The 19,632-nt window shown below is 44.4% G+C and overlaps 1 protein-coding gene and 1 long non-coding RNA gene across 6 annotated transcripts in view; one reads left to right on the forward strand and one right to left on the reverse strand.

Annotated features, from left to right (window-relative positions):
* The window catches only part of HTR4 (5-hydroxytryptamine receptor 4), a 92,329-nt gene that overhangs the window by 38,372 nt on the left and 34,325 nt on the right, over positions 1-19,632 (reverse strand). For all 4 annotated transcript variants that reach the window (XR_011905183.1, XM_072348102.1, XM_072348103.1 and 1 more), the window contains exons 3-6: positions 13,065-13,190; positions 11,999-12,199; positions 1,452-1,605; positions 224-789 (exon numbers count right to left, since the gene is read on the reverse strand). Coding sequence is in view for 3 of the 4 variants with exons in the window: in XM_072348102.1 (XP_072204203.1) it covers positions 224-789; positions 1,452-1,605; positions 11,999-12,199; positions 13,065-13,190 (1,047 nt within the window). In the remaining variant the exon portion in view is untranslated. The remainder of the gene's footprint in view (positions 1-223; positions 790-1,451; positions 1,606-11,998; positions 12,200-13,064; positions 13,191-19,632) is intronic.
* Positions 11,009-17,865, forward strand: LOC140258111 (uncharacterized). Of its 2 annotated transcripts, XR_011905185.1 has the most exons (4): positions 11,009-11,062; positions 13,714-13,875; positions 16,455-16,588; positions 17,342-17,865. It is a non-coding gene; the product is annotated as an uncharacterized lncRNA (long non-coding RNA). The 2 variants fall into 2 exon arrangements; XR_011905184.1 differs by lacking the exons at positions 16,455-16,588; positions 17,342-17,865 and adding an exon at positions 15,703-16,436.

Here is a 19,632-nt window from a genome sequence, read left to right on the forward strand (position 1 = left end):
CCTCTGGAGATACTGTGCGCACCAATATGCATCTGGGTACATACAAACACTGGTCATTGGAGCACCCTACGGACTTCTGTGCACTTCTCCTGCTCCCTCCTTTTTGAACAGTTAACCCATCAGCTATTTCAAATGCAGTGCGAAAATAATCCTTTAAGAAACTCACGAGAAGTTCTCTTTCCAGCTCAAGGTATTTTTCAGCAGCTGAGGAACAAACACTCACCTTAGCACATGAGTTGATCCATTTATTGTGGTGGTGGAACAGGGGACTGTCTGCCCCAGGATGGAAGGCCTTCGGTATCGCTCATCACCACAGCACAGGATGATGAGGAAGGCACGTCTGAAAGACTTGTTCAGGAAGGCATAGAGGAAGGGGTTCAACCCTGAATTGATGTAGCCCAGCCACAGGAAAGCTGTCCACAACTTCCCCGGCACCGTATAGTTTATGAAAGGGTCTACAATGTTTGTGACAAAGAAGGGGGCCCAGCACAGGCAGAAGCAACCCATGATGATGCACAGGGTCTTGGCAGCTTTGGTCTCGGTCTTCATGCGATGCGTGCTGTGCTGGTCAGGCTGGTGCCGGCTGTCAGCAGGGGTCCCTGCACGCTGCAGCACCCGGATCTGCCGGGCGTGCTCCCGGGCGGTGACGTAGATGCGATAGTAGGCCAGCACCATCAGCAGGAAGGGAAAGTAGAAGGCCACCACAGAGCAGGTAATGGCATATGGCTTGTTGACCATGAATATGCAGTACGTGGAGTTGGAAGCCTTGTTGAACTGCCTTTGTTGAATCTGGGGCCGGGGGAGAAAGGACAAAGAAGGGAAGAAATTCAGTGCTGCTCCTCTAAAACCAGCAGTCTATTTGCCAGAAAGCTCCACCACCACTTTGCTATTCTCTCTCCTTCTTTCCCACCCCTACATTCAGTACTTCACTTACCTGCTGCTGCCTCTCCTGCCTGCGCTCACACCATGGGCTCTGCTGGTCCCAAGGCTTGTAGGACCATCCCATGGTGCAGCTCCAGCATCCCAGAGTGTGCCTCAACCTGGCTTCTGAAAATCAGCCTGACAGCCCTGTTCAGACATTGCAAAGGGGAATAACTACACTTGATGCTGTGCTTGTTTTTGCAGCACTCACTGCTCTGCGCATCAGGATATGCTCTTGCACCAAGAATGCTAATGCTCCATCTGCCCAAATGCTGTAGAAGAGGTCGGGAGGTCTGGGCTGCTGTGGCCTCAGAAGACAAGGGGCTGCATCAGGTACAGGGCAGTGGGTAGCAGCCTTGCAAATCCCCATAAAGACACCTTGCAGGAATTCAGCAAGCCCTCTGAATCAGTAACAAGGGGCTTCTCCTTTAGCCTCCCCTGCCTTCTTTTCCTTGAATATTGCTTTTTAAAAGAAGATACCGCTGGGAATATATTTAGTACCAAGATGGTATGTCTCCTAAACTACTCACCAAATCAATGATGCCAATGCTATTCCAGCCTTGCATGATAGGGAGGAAAGAAATAAATGTCGGGATTACCCAGCAGCCTCCAAGCATTACAGCAATACGCAGAGGAGTCATCTTGTTCCTGTACACCAGTGGCTGGCAACAAATAGCATAGTACCTGCAAGGAGAAAGCAAGAGAACAACCATCACTGAAGGAGACCTTCAGGTCTTCTAAAAATAAAACTGTAAAGCCTTTTCCCCAGCTTGTTTCTTCTGCCTTTCAAAACAGTGGTAAAAAAATGATTCTATGGTCTATTTCTATTGACTTCCTCTCAGACAAGGAGCTCAGAGTATTTTCACCACATGAGTAAATGAGGTTTCATAGTCCCTTGCAGGGAAAAGCCAATATTTTCTATTTTCCAGCTAGGGAAAATGAGGCACAGATTAATGCTGTGGTTTGTCTGAAGTCATGGAGCAAGGGAGTGACCTCCCATGTTGCCCTTAGTCACAAAGCTGTCTGCACCTTCCTTACCACAATGAATGAATTCACCTTCCTTCTATTTGGCCATAACCAAGTAAATGTTTTTTTCTCTAATGGCAACAGACATGTATTTTGACAAAGCTGCAAAGGTTGTTACTGCAAATGAACAAAGTGTTTCATAGTTGTGAAAATGCCAGTAAAATTAAATGTGCTTTTCCCTAACCGAGCTCCTTTTCTTCCTCCCTGTTCCCTGGCCTTAACCTTGAGCCACAGCACAGCTCTGCCCAGGGCTTCCAGGCTTTTCCCCATCAAGGAGAGGTGCCCCATGCTCTCCTTTCTTCTCTCAGTCCTTCCAACACATTCACAGTGCAATAGACTCGTGTTCCTAAAATAACAACCAGCTTTGAACAGAAAATATCTTCTGAGATAAAAAATCAACTTATCTGTTTGTTTCCTGTGCTACCCACCTGTTATCAGATTTCTGCATCAAGAAGGTGTATCAGGCCTAAAAATAGAAATCCATCTCCGAGGTTAAATATGCCCACAAGCACAGCAGATCAGCAACAATATCATCCTATTGCAGATTTCTGGAGGTTCTGACCTGACAGCCTGTCTTAGGCTCCCAATGAAATATTTTCAAACTCTTGAGTTTTGGATTTCAGCAGACATTGCAGGCCAGCACTGATATCCCCACTGCTGAGATTGGGAGCTGGAGGCCAGATGCTTACCCATGTTCACACTGGAGACCAGAGCAGAGCCAAGAAATAGCCTTGACTTTCATTCCCCTGCTCCTTGCTCTAGCAGTCTTGTAGTTTCTTTGATTTGAACATGACATGAGGAAGATCACAACAGAAATCTCACAGGGTAGACTGTGAAGACAGTCAGTCTGCAAAGGCTCTATGCCCAAAAACCAAGTTTAGATATGCTCCTAAACTATCTCTTGCTCCAGATAATTGGTAGGAAGTAAACACTCAGCTACAGAACACCAGACATTTTCTTCTTGACCATACAGACATAATGAGGATATTTATAAAAGAAAATCTTTTGCAAAATGTTTTATAATTCACCTCATAAAGCAGCATTAAAATCTCTTTACAACCAACACGAGTCTCACTTTAAATGTGTAACTGAGAACATTCTCAGCTTCCTTTTAAAAGTCTCCAGGGATCCTGCAGTTCAGATCTGGGAAGATGCTTCTACAGCTGGTTGGAAACTACTGGCTTGGCTCCAGAACACAGCTGTTCTGATGCAGAAAATAGAGATTGCTGTGAAGCAAGAGAGCAGTGCTCAGCCCAGCCCCAACTCAGCCAACATGGGTTCCAGCAGCAATGCCCCTCTGCTTCCCCTATAGATGCCTCTTGCTGAGCTCCTGGCATTTTCACCTGCTACAACTGGTAGATTAGAGACACCACAAGCAACCATGAATTCCCAGCTCTTCTAAACAACACCACATATAATTCAGCTCTGTGCCCGAGGGGTATATTTTCCTAATGAATTAATAGTTATTGTCTGGTAGATGTACCTTCCAGATTTGGGAAGCGCAGACGTTCTGCAATGTGGTGCCCGTCTGTGTACCCAGAGGATATGAGTACTGCATTGGAGAAGTGGCCATAATTTCAACAACTATTTATAAAAGGAATTAATGATCTCTGTCAAAGAGATTTTTTTTTAAGTCAGGCTTCACACCAAGACACAATGTATATGTAGCCTATATAAGTCTACTTTATGAGGCCAGTAGAATCATAAAACAGAGGCACTAAGCTAGCACACATGCACTAAAACTGAACCACAAACCTGAAGAGTAGCCTTTGAGAAATTCAAAGTGCCAGCAGCCTATTAGAATAAGAGATAGACAAAAGCACACAGGTGCACATGTATGTATCAAAGTGACATCCTTGAGGTGCACAATTTGTCAAGAACTGAGTGGGAACTGAAAAGTTTGTACTGAATAGTCAGGAAAAAAATCTAAAAATTGCCAAATTTTCTTCAGAAATTAAAACCAGTCATGTGGAGTCAGCTCAATTGCCTTATTTTGATAAAATTAGAAGATATATTCCACACAGAAGGTTGAAATAAAATCAAAGTGTCAAAAGAAAACATTTTTTAACATCTATTTGAGGCAAGATTCAAAATGTCACGGGGGAAAAATGTTGAAGCAAGCACTCAACTATTTCAATTTGATCATTTATACATTGTCTTCTGGTTTCGTGTGTGCATGAAAATCAGCCTGTTTCTCTGTAGAATTTTGCTTCAAGGAAATGGTGTATTTGACAGTAAATGTTCTCTTGGAGCATTGTCTGAAATGTTCCCTTTGTGGAGCAATGCAAACATACACAGTATTCAGTGGATCCAGTTCCTCTGTTCACTGACATGGCCTTAACATCCCTCTGGAAGCACACAGAGATGCCAAATAATTTACAGTCACAGGATTTAATTAGTTTGCCTTCAGTGGGTCCAGATTTGAACAGGCGAGGTTGCCCAGCCTCAAAGACATGCCAGACTCAACTGGAGAGGGCCCTGGGAGACCTGATGGAAATGAGGACAGATTTGAGTCGGAAGAGGAAGGATGGATCAGAGATTTCCACAGCTTCTTTCAGCCCAAACTTTTCCAAGTCTATCAGACAACGAGGGTCATCATGGTCAAACTGTACTCTCTTCCCATTTTCCAAGGGAATAATAAACATCTCTTTCTTCCTGGGATAATTACCCTCCTTACTCTGCTTGTGTAACTTTGCCTTCTATTACTAGAGATTATTGAGTTTGGATTTCCCGTGCTCTTCAGTTTCCTTCCCCAAGGAAATAAACTGACCTTTGAATTCAAACAGGTATTTCCAGTAATATATTTGATTGCTTATTCAGACAGATGGTGCTTCTCTTGGCATTATGTGCAACTGCTCCTCTGACTCTAGACACAAGGGAGATCTACCTGGCATATCTGTTTATTTACTATCTCAGAGACACCTGCATAGTGTTACCCAGTGCTGGACATCAAAGGATTCCTGTCACATTCCTGATAGCAAGTTACTGCAAGTCCCAAGAGGCCACATTTATTTGTGAAAAGGGCAGAAGGAGAAATTCAACAAATAAATGAAGTGAACAGCCAGGACACCAGCTACCCTTCCAGTCATTGAATAAGCAAACAGAAAACCATGACACACTGCTAATTAACTACAGGAGCAAAACAATTCTTCCAAGCAGCTCAAGTCATTACATTTCTGTGCTCCTATCTCTACTGCGGCTGACAGCATTACACTGACTTGTACTTGCTATTAAAGGCCATTAGAGTAAAAATTATGCCTGTAAAAATGACATCTTAAGCTCTCATACTTCTTCCCTCCCAGTGATTCAGCAGCAATTTTCTTCCACTTATATGTCAAAAGATTATACATATATTTTTTGCTAGGTGCTGCTGCAGTGACTCCTGCTGTATTCAGAGAGTTGAGTCCAGCTCTTCCTGCCCCTTCCCTGCCAACAGCAGCAAGGTCCCGCAATCAGAACGTGGGTGACAATTTTGCTGATGGTAAGTGAGGCAGAGAAGCACACAGCTGGCTGCCCACTGCTCAGCAGGACTCCATTCAATGGCCCAGAGAGTCAGATAACAGCAGTCTCTGTATGTTAACAAAAGTCATTGAAGTCACACCAATTTTTGCATTAGCTGATGATTTGATGCATGCGATGGCTTAGGTATTTAAGCAGCTATTTATTCACTGAGAGAGAAGGAATTATATCTCCAAGATTATCAATAGTTTTAGCCAAAATTTGAAATAAAGGCATATTCTACATTTCTGCTTCTTTTCATGCTAGAGCTGTTTTCCTGTGGTCATAAAGAATATCTATTAGGTACTACTGTGACAGTGTGATGGATTAATATAAAATGCAATATATATACATGATTAATACAATGTCCAAGTTTAGTTAAATATTAATTCTTAGTATTATCAACCAAGATCCATGTTTTTTGCTGTTCCCTGGAAACGTTAAGTACCTGTTACCTACAGTAAAGGAGATGGTGTGAACATCTTCTCTTCTGCCTCTATTACGACATTCTCAGCTGAAGGGGAAATGAAAGGATCCCCTCCTGGACTTGCAGATCTTCCAAACAGTTCCATAAAGCAAAGGTTATTACAATGCATTTCCTTTCCCATATCAGACATTCACCACATGTGAATGAATCAAGAGCTAACATTTTACAGATGGCTCAAACAGAACAAAATAGCTCATGTAGCCATAGTTATGGCCTTTATGGCCATCAGGGATATGTTTGGCTACCAAGGATTTGTGCTCTGCCCATTCACTTGGTGGCTCTGAAAAACATATATGCAATTGTTCTTTGTCTATCAATCATGGGGACTTTGGAGGTATTCATTGGTGCCAAATGGATCAATTCCCCAGAGTGAACTTCATTTGCTATGAACAGCCTCACAAGCTCCAAGGGAATGAGGGGCTGGAACTTGATGATCCCTGAGGTCCCTTCTAACCCAAGCCATTTTATGATTATATCAACACAGGTACACCTCTGCTATGTTCATGAAAGCTATAAATGCCACTTAGGATTCAGCGCCCCATTGAAGGAGCCACACGTATGCAGTGCCCAGCTGCTCTAAGAGCAGAATATATTAACCTTTCCCAACAGAACTTGCATTTTCCCTACTGGTGAGTTCATCTTCATGGTCAGTGCTACACGTAAAACCAAAGATCAAATATAAATTCATAACACATAGTACACCAGTGGCATGTTTGTACCTAACAGCCTTCAACACTTTGTGCAGAGCAGGCACAATATCACATTCCTCAGCAGCAGGATCGTGGACAGCTTGTCTAATGTTAAGTTTGTGTATATGTGAAGACAGGATGTGACGGGTAAGAAGGAAGCTGTGAATCCAAAGAGAAAATAGACAGAAAATGAAACACAGTTATATTCTTGCCTCGTATGACTGAGCAGTGAATGTGCTGTGTAGGTCCAAGGCTTTTGTGGAAATGTGAGTGTTGTAAATGATGGGTGTTTGTTGTTGCCTCTTTGCCTGGACAAAAAAATCTCACACATACACACAAACATATGCACACTCTGACTGTCCTCTCCAGGGGAAAAACAAGAGGAAAATAAAGGTTCATCAATATCATGTCAACTTCCAAGTGATAAAACCTGTAGTTAGCACAAGTTTATAGATTCTAAGCTCCTGGAGACAGGAAAGTGAAAGGGCTGAGAAGCAGCATGGTATTACTTTACTGCATTAGATAAGTCCTTCCTTGGAAAAAAAACTGAAGTATCTCCCCAGTTTTCAATCCAATCTTATTTAAGTTATGAGCGTGCAGACGGTTCCCTGAAAGGAGCTCCTTAGACATCACAGACAGACAAATACACACCCACCTTTGCAGAACAGACGGGGCCATATGGGTACCCACATAGAAATCCATTTGGTGTCACGCGTATGTATTACATGATATGCATACCATATGATTTAGCATCACTGGGGCCAAAATGAGAGGAGGAAAACTTTCTGAGTACTGTAATTGTCTAATGCTCTTAAGGAGCATCAAAAAACAAAGCAGGGGGTGGCAAAACCAAGAACCCCAGCAGAGGGACTGTCTGGTAAGCTGCTCCCAGCCACAGCTCAGATATAGAAGGTGCTGAATGGAGCAGAGAGAAAACTTGTGTGACAGAGAATGGCATCTTCTTCTCCTTCAGTCAAGCCAGACTGGGACAGGCTTCAGCTGAACTCTGGCAAAGTCGGGAGGTCCAGAGAGAGAGAGCCTCAAGTTGTTCATCCCTTTGCACAATTAAAACAGCACTACTGGCTTTGCCAGTATTTCTGTGAAACCACATTCTGGCCTCCACATAACCAGATTTCTGTGTTATTTTGGGGGATAATGGCTCTTTTCTCCTTTTTCTCCCTGAGCAAATAAACAATGATCTCTGACTGTGCCAAAATAAACAAAGTTACGCATTGCTGGTCCAGAAGAAAAATGTCCTAAAATGATTATATCTAACAAAATTAAATTCTTATTAGAAAAACAATGGTCTGCTGGTGTTGAAATAATTACACCGAGGAAAAAAAAAATGCTAAAGAGAACAGTTAATTGGAATTGGATAAATTTAGCTAGTAATACAAACAAACGTATGTTGCCAAACGGAGATGGAAGGCTCCTCCACAATCCCTGCATGGGCTGATGTGTGTGTGGGGCTAATGTAGGCAATGGTGGCAAAATAAATGTCCATATTTCTAGCGGCTTGGTAGAGATTAATAAAGGCCAGTGCTTCTCGCAGACTGTGCCGTGACCATCTGCCCCATTATTTCTTGTAATGCTTTCCAACCTGAATTCTGCAGACCTGTGTTAGCTTTCTCTCAGGGCCATCCTGCAGCCATGTGCCATATCCCAGCCCTCCTGCACAGTCACTGCTCATCCCCTGCCTATGTGGCTGGGTCCTACTCCACACAACCAACTGTGGGAGACCAAGCCCTTTTCTGTCTGGTTCAACATTGCTGCTGTCATTGTGTCACACAGCCAGCCTGTTGAATGCTCGGTAATTATTTACTGATGGCTATTCAGAATGCAGTGAAGCTGCCCACTGACACCATGCCCCTGCACCTGCCAACTGACATCCCAAAGCACACAGCTTGCTGCAGATGCCCCCTCCCTGTCCTTCAGAGCCTGGCCAGCTGCAGCCCCTGCCCCTGTTCTAGGGAAGTCTAAGGCTCTAAAACATCACTTCCCTCAAGGGATTGTACTAATTTGATGTCTGAACAGTACATTAATGTTAATTAATGTTTGTAAACGGTGCAACAAGCATCTGTCACTCTGGTGCTCCAACACTCTCTGGATATATCTGCTTTGCTTTAGCCTTTATTTAGCAGTGATTATGTGGTATGTTTGGATTCAGTAAGATTAGCCCCATGTACACAAACACACAGCTAGATCTGTTCTGTTCTGTACACAGCAAATCTACCAATGTTTCTAGTGCACCAGGCGAGCAGCAGCCAGCAGAGATACAGCCCTGGAGGAAAGTTTCCATGGCTGGAACACACCAGGAGATCTGGAGCAAGCAGCAACAGCCTGCAGGATGCTTTGGGTGTGTGGGTAAGCAGATGTGCCATGTGTGCATGTAAGGCCAAGAATACAGACACTTAGGACTGTTTTTCTCTGTCATTTTGATGAGTGGTTTTTGTTGTTGTTGCTGTTTCTCCATCAGGCTTTGAGAAGTAATTACACTGCAAAATGTACGACAAATTCTGGAGAAGAAAATTGCAGGTGAACTCTATTTGGAGAGATTCTATCATAGCTTCTTTGTCTATACATATGCAGTGCCACTTCTTTTTCTCTATTAATTGCAGAGACACAAAGAATGGATAGGTATGCATAAAACACGCAATAGATGAAGAATTTAGGGTTAATTCTATCATTTATATTAGAATGCAGAAAAAATAATAAAGAAGTATAACCCAGTGACAGCAGAATTTGGATTCAGTGAGCCCTGAGGTACCTCTGATACCCTGGAGAATCATGTTTTCAGGTGAGCCTGAGTGTTCCTAAGTAAATCTCTGCAGTGCTTTGCTCCCTGTCTCTCAGTGTTAACACTGGTTCCTCCTGCTCATGCAGTAGTTTTTGCCAGTCTGAGTGAACTGAGGGGCAACAGTGAGCACATGTGAAGTAAAACCCTGCAGAAGAAGCGCTGCTCCAAAGGCAGCTGCCAGGAGTGGTGATGAACACATGGTTAACACACTGCAGCAGCAGGAAATCTGGGCAGCACCCAGTGTGGCTGTCCCAGCAGCATGGAGCACAGGCAACAGCAGGAGCTCACAGTGTGTCAGCAGGAGCTGCAAAAGGGGAAGACGGGCAGGAGGGGATATTGCAATATTTTGGCAGCAATATTTTCCCTCCACAACCTCCTGCCATCTCTTAAGAGCCTGGGGAATCAAACCCCAACGTTTTACACTACAAGTCCACATTCAGAGCGCAGCGCCTAGCAGCTGCTTCACCACTAATTGGCTCAGAGCAGCAATTTGTCAACGTTTTTAAGATAATGAGCTTCTCATTTGCTCTCCAGCCATCTATGATCCCAGACAAGGAAACATGCCATAGCTGCTGTACATCCGCTGCTATCAGGATGCACTATGGGGTTGCGCTCCCCCTGCATCCACACCAATCAGTGCAGAAGTTAATCAAGTACCTTTTGGAGCGTGGCTGGGTACAGATCCTTTGGATGAAAGATGGTATTTAAATATCAGTTATCACAATGATGAGAATGATTATGGGCATTTTATTCCTATTAGTAATACTAAGTAACAGTATTTTTAAAGGTGTTGAAATCTCTGCACAGACAGCAAATGAAGGCTCTAAATATTGCTCGTTAGAATAGCTGGTCAAGATGTTTCATTCCAAGTATTCATCCTGTGAAATATGCTTGTAAGTCTGGGTGTTTTTTTTCCAAGTTGAAAAGGTCCACCATTCCCCTTTGAAAAACTGCAGCCATCAGTAAAGCAAAGTTGTTTCATATCATTTCTTCAGGATTGCAGCTTCACTTTAATTTGGCAAGGAAAGTTTAAATAAAAATAAAGCTTTTTGAATCTCCTACAAAGCTCACACACCTTTCTCATCAGCTCTGCTTACCTCCTTGTTAGTCTTCCCTAGCAGAGACCTGCAGATGGATGCCTCAGCAAAAAACCTATAAAATCTGAAGGCAGGAGGGAGGTTGCTTTTTAAGTCTTTCTCCATATAAACTAGTAATATATGTCAAAACGTGTCATTCAGTAATATGGGTGTTCATCTGGCTAACAGCAGGAAGAGCAGCTCTGATAGCACTTCAGGGACGTGGCAGGACTGCTTTGACAAGGGAGGGAAAGGCAGGCTGCTGAATGCCTCAGTCCCTGGGCTCAAGAGGCTCAGCATGACCCCCAGCCTGCACTCCTGCAGCCCCAGCAGTAAGCAGCACCCAGCACTACCGTTGTGGCAGAAATGCTGCCACAGCCTGAAGCAATGATGGAGCACCTGGTAGGATGGTAGGGCCAACCCAGGGAAGCTCAGGTGCATGCAATACAGCCAGATGACCAGGAGAGATGGAGCCACAATCCATCCCTTCCCAGACCTCATTTAAGGGCTGCCAGTAGAGGTGAGGGTATCTTGCTGGAGATTCCTGCTAATCTGAAGCTTTCCCAAGGTGAGTTTTTCCTTACTTGCTGCAGCCTGCTATCACACTGTCAATGCTGTGTTTTCCATCACATTATGGAGTTACACACAGCAATTTCCCTGCTAAAACAGTGTAATGGGATTATCTAGATCAATCTATGTCTGTGATAGGGGCAGTAGGCCTGTAGGCCCTCTGGCCCCAAAAAAGAGTGGGAAGGGAAAGAGGTAAGGAGATGGGAGCTGGACTTGATGAAAACAAACAGAGCAACAGCAATGATCTAAGGAGGAAAACTTATTTTACTATGATACTGGAATGCAAGGTAATGCAATATAATGCAATCTAATTGAAATTGAGGCTAATAAGTCAAATAAAATAAGATAGAGTTTGCAAAACCAAGAGGCCTACTTGAAGGTGCACAGCTTGGAAGTGCACCTACACCCACTGCTAGCCAGTGAGAAAGAGACATTCCATGATTTCCATGATGTATCTTCCTTCTATGACTGTGAGGTCCCCTGGGATATGTAGTTCTTCTTGTCAATCCATGGACCTGGAGTGCTAACTCTTTAATTACCTGTGCTGTACATGATGTTATGATGTAGAATAGCAAAATTACAGAAAGTGACAAACAGCGACCTGTGCAAGATGCACCTCCTTCTGCAGATCTCTGCTGTGGATGTATTTTTTGAGGTTAATTAAAATCTTTACTTAAATGGAAAAAACATCAACAATGTGAACAGAGCTGTGCCAGGAACCAGGTGAGAACCCACCTTGCTCTACCAATATAAATCTCATTCCCTTCAAAGTCTCCCTGCACTGATGATGATTCAGACCACTCTTTCCAATTAGAGCTACCAAGAGAAACTCATTGCTGCCTGGCACCTAGCAGGTTCAGGCTGTTGTGAGTAAGCAACACCACACTAAAGAAAGCCAAAGCAAAAGTGATTTGCTCTGCTGCTCTGCTCATACCTGTCCAGAGATATGCAACACAGGTGGAGGATCGATGCTGTGGTGAGCAAGACGTCAAGGGATGTTCGGACGAGGCAGAACATCTCCCCATAGATCCAGTTGTCTTGGACCAACTCAATGGCTCCAAATGGCATCACCAGTACTGACACCAGCAGGTCCGCAAAGGCAAGAGAAACGATGAAATAATTGGTCTTGATTTTCCTGCAAGACAGGTAACAAAATGAATAGTTTCAACACAACATCTTCCAGTGTGAATGGAGATCTTGGCTTGTGATTGGGTCTGATTTGCTTCATCATATGGATAGCTCCTCTTCAATGAATGTCCCACTTCATTTTGTCTCCCCCAGCTTGTTCCTGGTTTTTACAGCTAAACAACCCCTGCTTCTGCTGCATGAGCACATCTTCCTGCTCACATGTAGGAGGTAAATAGATGCCCTCTGTATCTGGCTCAGTCTTGTGGGCTGCATTGGAGAGTCTGGGGATGAGGAGGGAGATTTTATTTTAACTTGTATATTGAGTAAATCCTTCCAGAAAGCACTCAGCAGAACCTAGAAGCTATCATTTTAACTTGAAGAGTACTTTTAGAATCATAACAATAAAATAGAATTAAATCCATTAAGAATCCCACACAGAACATGAATAGAGGCTGCTGAATATCTCACTGCAGTCCTGGGGCTGCTATGACAAAACTCAGGGGCAGGAGTCTTGCAGGTGAGCCCCAGGCTGCAGGGAACATCTGCTGGCTGCAGCAGCGCTTGAGGTGCATGTTCTTTGGAGGGGGTTGTTTGTTAGAAAGGAGATGGGAGATGGGACCAAGTGCTGTGTTCAGCTCTGTCTGTAACTGATCTATCTGGTTTTGACACTGAGTGCTACACAAGTAGGAGATGGATACTGCAGCAGCCCAATGTCACAATGCAGATCTGAGCTCAGGGGTGCTGAGTTCAAACAGACAGTGTGACATGGCACAACTGGTGGTGGTATTTCATCCTCTATGATCTGCACTCGCAGCTGCATACATGGGGCTCCCACCTGGGATGTGGCAGCACCAGGGGCTGCATGGGCTCACCTGAGCTGCCTGTCCCGGCACACAGCCACCATCACCAACAGGTTCCCCAGGATGGCCATCAGGATAACTGCAGAGATGAAGGTGAGCAGTACGATCTTCTCTGCTACACTGAAGCCCTCACTCGAACTTGGGTGGGAGCAGAAACAAGAAAAGAAAAGAAGACACATCAGAGCATAGACACTACAGAGTAGAGGGCTGCAGGAGTCTGCCTGCAGTTTGGCATCACAGCAGCAACCAAAGAACAAGAGGCAGCCTGGCATCTTTTGTTGTTTTTTTTTTTTTTCATTTAGGAACTGTTCCAGCATTAAGTAAAAGAAAACACATTCATTAGAAGGAAGTGCAAAGTCTTTCTACCCTGAAAACAATAATTTCTTTCTTTTAATGAAAAGAAAAAGAATAACATGCCGGTATAATGTTGGGAGTATTTGAAGTCTGCGTTCCTACAACTATCTCATTAAACATTTTACTTCTTTTCTCTGTTTAGGAGCCTGCAAAACAGGAGGGCAGCAAACAGCGTGCAATGAATGTTTTTCAGTTCCTCACAAAATCAATTATTACAAAGTGCTGAGCCCTTTTTCCTTTTAGGCTATTTCTTCTGACATATCCAGAACCAAAGGCACCTCAACCCAACACTCATGTATTTCCACAGTACATCACCGTGGTGAGAAGGGGTGCCTGCTCACAGCATCACGTGGGGCTGGAAGTAAGCTGGCATTAAGGGCAGAACTCAACACTGATCCAGCAGGGAGATTTCTTCACTGCGTACGGAGCTGGCATTCGGCACTGGGATTAACGTGGTGAGATTGCTCAGGTAATTGAAAAATTGAATGGCTATTCTCTTTCAGTTTGACTTCCTCTGGGGTCATGTTTTATTTACTAAATGCAACCCAAACTTTGACACTTCATCTCACTGAGTTCTCTTTATTTATTTATTTTGCAAAGCTAGAAAGGATTAGAAGCTCTGCTGCAGTCTCATCTCCAGAGCCTGTACCATCTTAATAGGCTTCTTATGGCCAACTTCAGGCTGCCTGTACTCTGGAGCATCCCATTAATCACAACCTTTGTCCCCAGCACTATTCCGAGTCTGACTCTCGCTTGTTGTTGGTTTTGCTTGTCAGGTCAGATCACAGCCTGCTGAGGCTGCAGACTCACAGTCTGTATGAGCACTGTTCTAGGAATGCTTGGAGTTTTCAAGTTTTACAAGGAAATGCGTCACTGTGTGTAGATCCATCCAGATGGGTGAGGATGTCCATGAGCAAATAAGGAAGAAGAAAGGAGGCATACAGTGTTGGGTTGATCCACACTGCAGTGATCTGGCTATAATAAGACAGAGGTCCAAGGAGTTGCATGCCCTAGTTTTGTAAATGTATGTCCTTATGTCAAGCAAAGCTTTCTCACCCATGAGAGCACAAACAGCTTTTAATTTGCCTTATGAATTAAAATCAGGAGTTCAACAAATGTCACATTGCATTGGTAGATGGCTGTCTCCCACCCCTTCATGGAGTTTTGGAGCAAAATATTCCTGAGTACTGCCAGCCCCATGTGCCTCTGCACATGGATTTTTGGGGTACCTGTGGGTACCCGGAGAGGTATGAGTCCTCGTGCAGAGGATTCTCAGTAAGGCAGAAGGATTTGTCCTGTGTTAGGTGAATGGTCGCAGCCAAGGCAACGACTGCACCTTCTGCCCTAATGGTTTTCAGAGCTAATGTCAGACAATCCAGTCCTCCTTAATGGAGGAAGGTCACAGGGTTATGTTGACAGGCAGGCGTAGTCATAGATTCACATTGAGTAAGGCACTTTTGTGCAAGCCAATTACAGATACAAAGATAGGAGAAAGGGAAAAAATCAAGAGTGTGTTTTATTCAGCATCTGAAAAGAGTTTGCTCTTAATTAGAAAGAGTTGTCTACTGGACTTAGCACAACTTCAAAGAGGGCAATTAAGGCTCTAAGAGGCTTTCTGAGCAGTTGGTAGCTCTGGGCAAATGCTGCAGCACTCAGAAATGTTGACAAGGTTCTGTCAGAACTAAGTGTGGGTTTCCCAGCTTTTGTTGTGTTCTGGCTGCCCTGGGTCATTAGTTCTTGGACAACTCTTGAAATGAGTGGGTTTTGTTGCTGCAGATCTTGTAATTGCTGCCTGCAATTTGCTTACATTAATCTAGTCACACCTCCTCCCATCTGATGAAAGAAAAACCCATCTGCCCAAAGGCTCTGCCTCATCCATCATCCTGTCCTTGACAGTGGCCTGTAGGAAATGAAATGTCCACATGCATATAGCAGCACTTCCCTCTCTCACGCTGTAAATGTCTGTGTCATAGTGGTTTTGTGTCAAATGACTGTTGGTGAATTCCTCTGGTCTGACTGTTGAATTCTCAGCTTATGCGGAATACAGTTTCTGGACAGCTTTCCTTTATCTAGCAGTAGTGTGCTAAATGCAAAGTCAGGAACATGGAATCAGTTTTCAATCACCCCCAGTTTTATACATAGGTTCCCTCAAAAATAAAGGTAATAGGCATCCAGTTCCTTATCCCAAGTCGCTCTACAGAAGCTTCTATGAAAGTACATCACTCTTTTCCCCATCTAGAAACCACTTTCCCACTTCCCTCCATGTCAATCTGATCTATTTCCTTTCCCTCCAAAGCAGAGTCAAGTGTTGGAGATTTTGGAAGGCTGCAAGTTAGGAGCTGCTGGCAGTCAGACCTACATTGCAGCGACGTGCTTTGGAGAATGAGCATCTTGGAGCTGGTGCTCCAGCTCATGTGCACAGTGCTTGTTGGGATGCACAAGGTGATTCCTTGCTGGAGCACATGCTAATTGTGTAGACAGAGGTTGTACAGCTGAGGAAGGGCAGACATTTGCCTGCATCAGTACAATGAGCAAAGCTGATGTCCAGAGACTTCATTAATATGTTCATCAGCAGGAGAAGACATCACAAAAATTAGAGGCAAAAGAAAAAGACAACTTCAAAGGCAGATCTCAGCCACAGGCCAGCTAGCTGGGTATGGGGCAGATGAAATGCTCAGGAACAATAGGGATGCTGGAATCAAAGGCAACTCCAGGAGCTGTAATTGTGCCTGCCTAAATTGAGCCCTCACAATAGGCAAACTCCACGGCTGTGTCTGTAAAATAAAATGTCACACTGCATGGAATGGCTCCTCACAAAAGATGTTCCTTCTCCCTGAGTGTGGCAGTGCACATAGGCTGGCATGGCAGTAGAGAGAATGACGATGTTTATACAGAGCCAGGCAGAGGGCTAGATTTATATTCTGTCTTATCTAGCTTTGCTCATCCTTCTGCTTTTCCTACACAACTCTCATCTCTGTGTTATTTGAGCACCTTGTCTCTCCCTGCAGTGTGTACAGATGGGAGAGTCACTGTGAGCTCTGCTTGCAGGTTCAGCTGGATGGGCTCTGCACCCACTCCGAGCCTTTCCCTCAGCACTCTGCTGGAGAAGACGTTTTCCCTAGTATCCAATCTGAATGCTGCCTCTTGGATTAGCTGCCGTGCTGCCCAGTGACATATATGAGGTGTGAGGATGCCACGTGTCCCACCTGGTGCCCTGAGGGTGGGGGCATCCTGGACCTTCTGGTTTGAACCACTTGCACACAGTTGGTGGCAGGAGGTCAGAAACAGGCACTGGCACACATGTCTGTGGTGTGTTTGCTGTGACAACAGTTTCAGAAGCATTTGGGAGATCTCCATAAAAAACATTTCTCCCATGGCCCGTGGTAGTGCTCCCCTGGGGAGTGTTAAATAGCGTACACAGTGCTAGGGGTGAAGGAAGGGCGTTCCTCTGGAATATGGTTTTGCTCATCTGCTTTTTGATCTATCATCAAGTAGGAAGATTTGTTAATTATTCAGTCTCCGTAATTCGAATCTGTTAATAATGGAAGAAGTGGATATTGCTTGTAAATTAAAATCAATGGTTTGCTTAACTTCTTTGATCAAACCTAAGCGCAAGCACACTTCTGTTTAATAAAGCAGAGATTGATGGGTTTGCTATTACAGGGAAATGAGATTCAGACAAAATGATTGTTGGTTAGTAGGAATATAGAACCACTTAGCAATACTAACATGGAATGAATGCTTAAAACCCACATGGGTATATTTAAAAACTTCTTCCGTGTGGTTGTTAATATTTAAAAAAATGGTGTAATCATATTTCTTTTTCAAGCTGAAATTCTACTTTCCTGCCAGCATCCCTCCTTTCCTAACTGACCTCAAGTGCTTCTGCTGTGTTGGTATGGCTGCATACATTAACCCTCTGGTTTCTGGAACAGGTCACAGCCCAACTTCCCCACAATTGCAGAGGGATAAAATGAGCAATGAACAGCTGAGAGCACCTTGGGCACTGCAGACGTCATGTGATGAGGGAGACAGAAAACAGAGCAGTGGGGGATAAACAGGGCTGCTCTTCTGGGGCAGAGGAGATGACGCATGGGGGCTGAATGGCCAGAGAGCCATTTCCTGACCACAAGGGAACAATTCTTCCCACAGAGGTGACAGTGGAGCATCTCCTGGGGGCAGCCCGGCACCTCCTGAGCACCTCATAGCAAAGTGCTTGTGTAATTGTCCGTGATTCAGAGCCCAGAGCTGTGAGTATTACCAGGTTCCCTTAGACCAGAGCTGGCTCCTTGATTTAGCAGTGGCCTCAAGGGAAGTGGGGAATGCCGGAGGAGCCCGTCTGCTTACTGCAGCCAAGCTGTGGCTTCTCACTCTGTAACTCCAGGTGACAGGTGATTTCATGCAGTCCTTTCACTGCGAGTAAGCTGTTATTTGCCTCTCCTCCTCTCTACTCCCCTAATTATTCCAAGGCATAAAAGCAGAGGCTGATTGTTAAACACTTAAAAATCAAGATATGTTATTATATGAGTAAACCTAACAATGCGTGTCTCAGCACAGAAACATGACAATAGGGAAGACATTATTTGATCTATGGCTTTCTAGCTGTTACCATATTCTTTTCTACTGCCACCTAAAAATATTAATCAGAAATCAGCTCTAATGCAGAAGCATATAATTTCTCATAACGCAATTCAAATCGCTGCCTTCACTTCAGAATGTGCATATGGCAAGACCACACCTAGCAAAATCAATTATGTACTTCACTTCTGTTTTAGAAACAGATTGAAATTAATTAAATGAATGAAAAGCCACAAATAAACAGCAATCCGGGTATCAGAATAACTTCTCTCTTTTAACTGAGGACATTGCAGTGCTGGGGGGTGGCAGGAAGGGATAAGGGCTTTTCCTCTAGTGCTGAACCTCGGAAAAGTTGTGCAAACCAACTTGCTTTCATTGCAGTGTGGGAATTAAGCTCTACCCCACTGCAGACAGCAGCAGGCCAAGAAAGACCACGAGTTGCAAAACAAGGGTTTCAGGTCACCTCCCCTTGGGCAAAGCTCCTGTGCACATCACTGGTACCGCACTCCTGCTCCACGCATCATCTCCTGCAAGAGCACTTCAGAGGATTCAGTGCTTCAAGCAGTTGATAATGCTGATTAAAATCAATTGTCAAGATGAAGGGAGGAAGACAGGCGATTTCAATGTTTTAAACACCGCTGCGTGTGGGCTGTGCAGTCAATCAGGCACATGCCAGCAGCACTGCGCTCAGAAGCAGGTGTGCACTGGGGCTGCTGGGCGCTGCAGGACAGCCCTGTACATTGCAGGCACAAGGGTCCCAAGTAACAGCCCCAGAGAGAAGGAGCTTCCTGACAGTCCATGCAATCATCTCCTCAGTTTGCCTCAGTGTGCCTTCCCTGGATGACCAATTTGGGACTGAAGACTGACTCTGAGCAATGTAATTCTCTGCATACAGAGGGAGGTCTGAGACTTCAGCAGCATGAGAAACTTGTAATGTTGTATGGGAACACGTGCAGAGCTAGGAAATAAACCCCAGCACAGCAACTGCTGGGGTGCTGCTTGCACCTTGATGGCCTCAGCCCTGGCAGGGCAGCCCATCTGCAGCACGCAGCCACAGCCACTGCTATTCCACGTAAAACAAAGGACAAAAATCCTGGCTCGGCTCCTTCTCAATCAGCAGATCAAGCGTTACATAATTTACACCCACATATGAGAGGATATTGCCACGAGGCTGATGCATGTAGGTACAATCCTTAAAAGCCATTAGGCTGTCACCTAAAATATAAGCTAAAATTAACTTATGAAATTAGTGTTAGATTAAGCTCGTGCTGTTTGCACGGAGGAAGGACAGCTGCTGCCATTGCTCTGTTTGTGATCTACCAGCAAATACTGTAAGCCATCTCCTGTGCAAAGCACTGCACAAACACGAGCAATTGTTGGACCTCAGCGCTATGTTTTTTTCCTTACATTCCGTTCCAGCTTTTCCCATTTAGCTCCCAGTGTCCCCTTCCAACACTGAATATTCCCTTTTTATTTCCACATACACATAACAATGCTGTTTGAATATGTGAGGTCTGCTTATCATAATGAGGTTAGCAAACGCTCTGCAACTAGGGAAAAGCGAGTCTCTGGTTTAGGCATGAGCAGGAATTTAAGCACACTGTGAAATGCAGTAGAGATGTTGTAGCAATCATTTCTCCTTTGAAAA

The sequence above is a fragment of the Excalfactoria chinensis genome, chromosome 13, assembly GCF_039878825.1.
Source record: "Excalfactoria chinensis isolate bCotChi1 chromosome 13, bCotChi1.hap2, whole genome shotgun sequence".
NCBI classification, from domain to species: Eukaryota; Metazoa; Chordata; class Aves; order Galliformes; family Phasianidae; genus Excalfactoria; species Excalfactoria chinensis.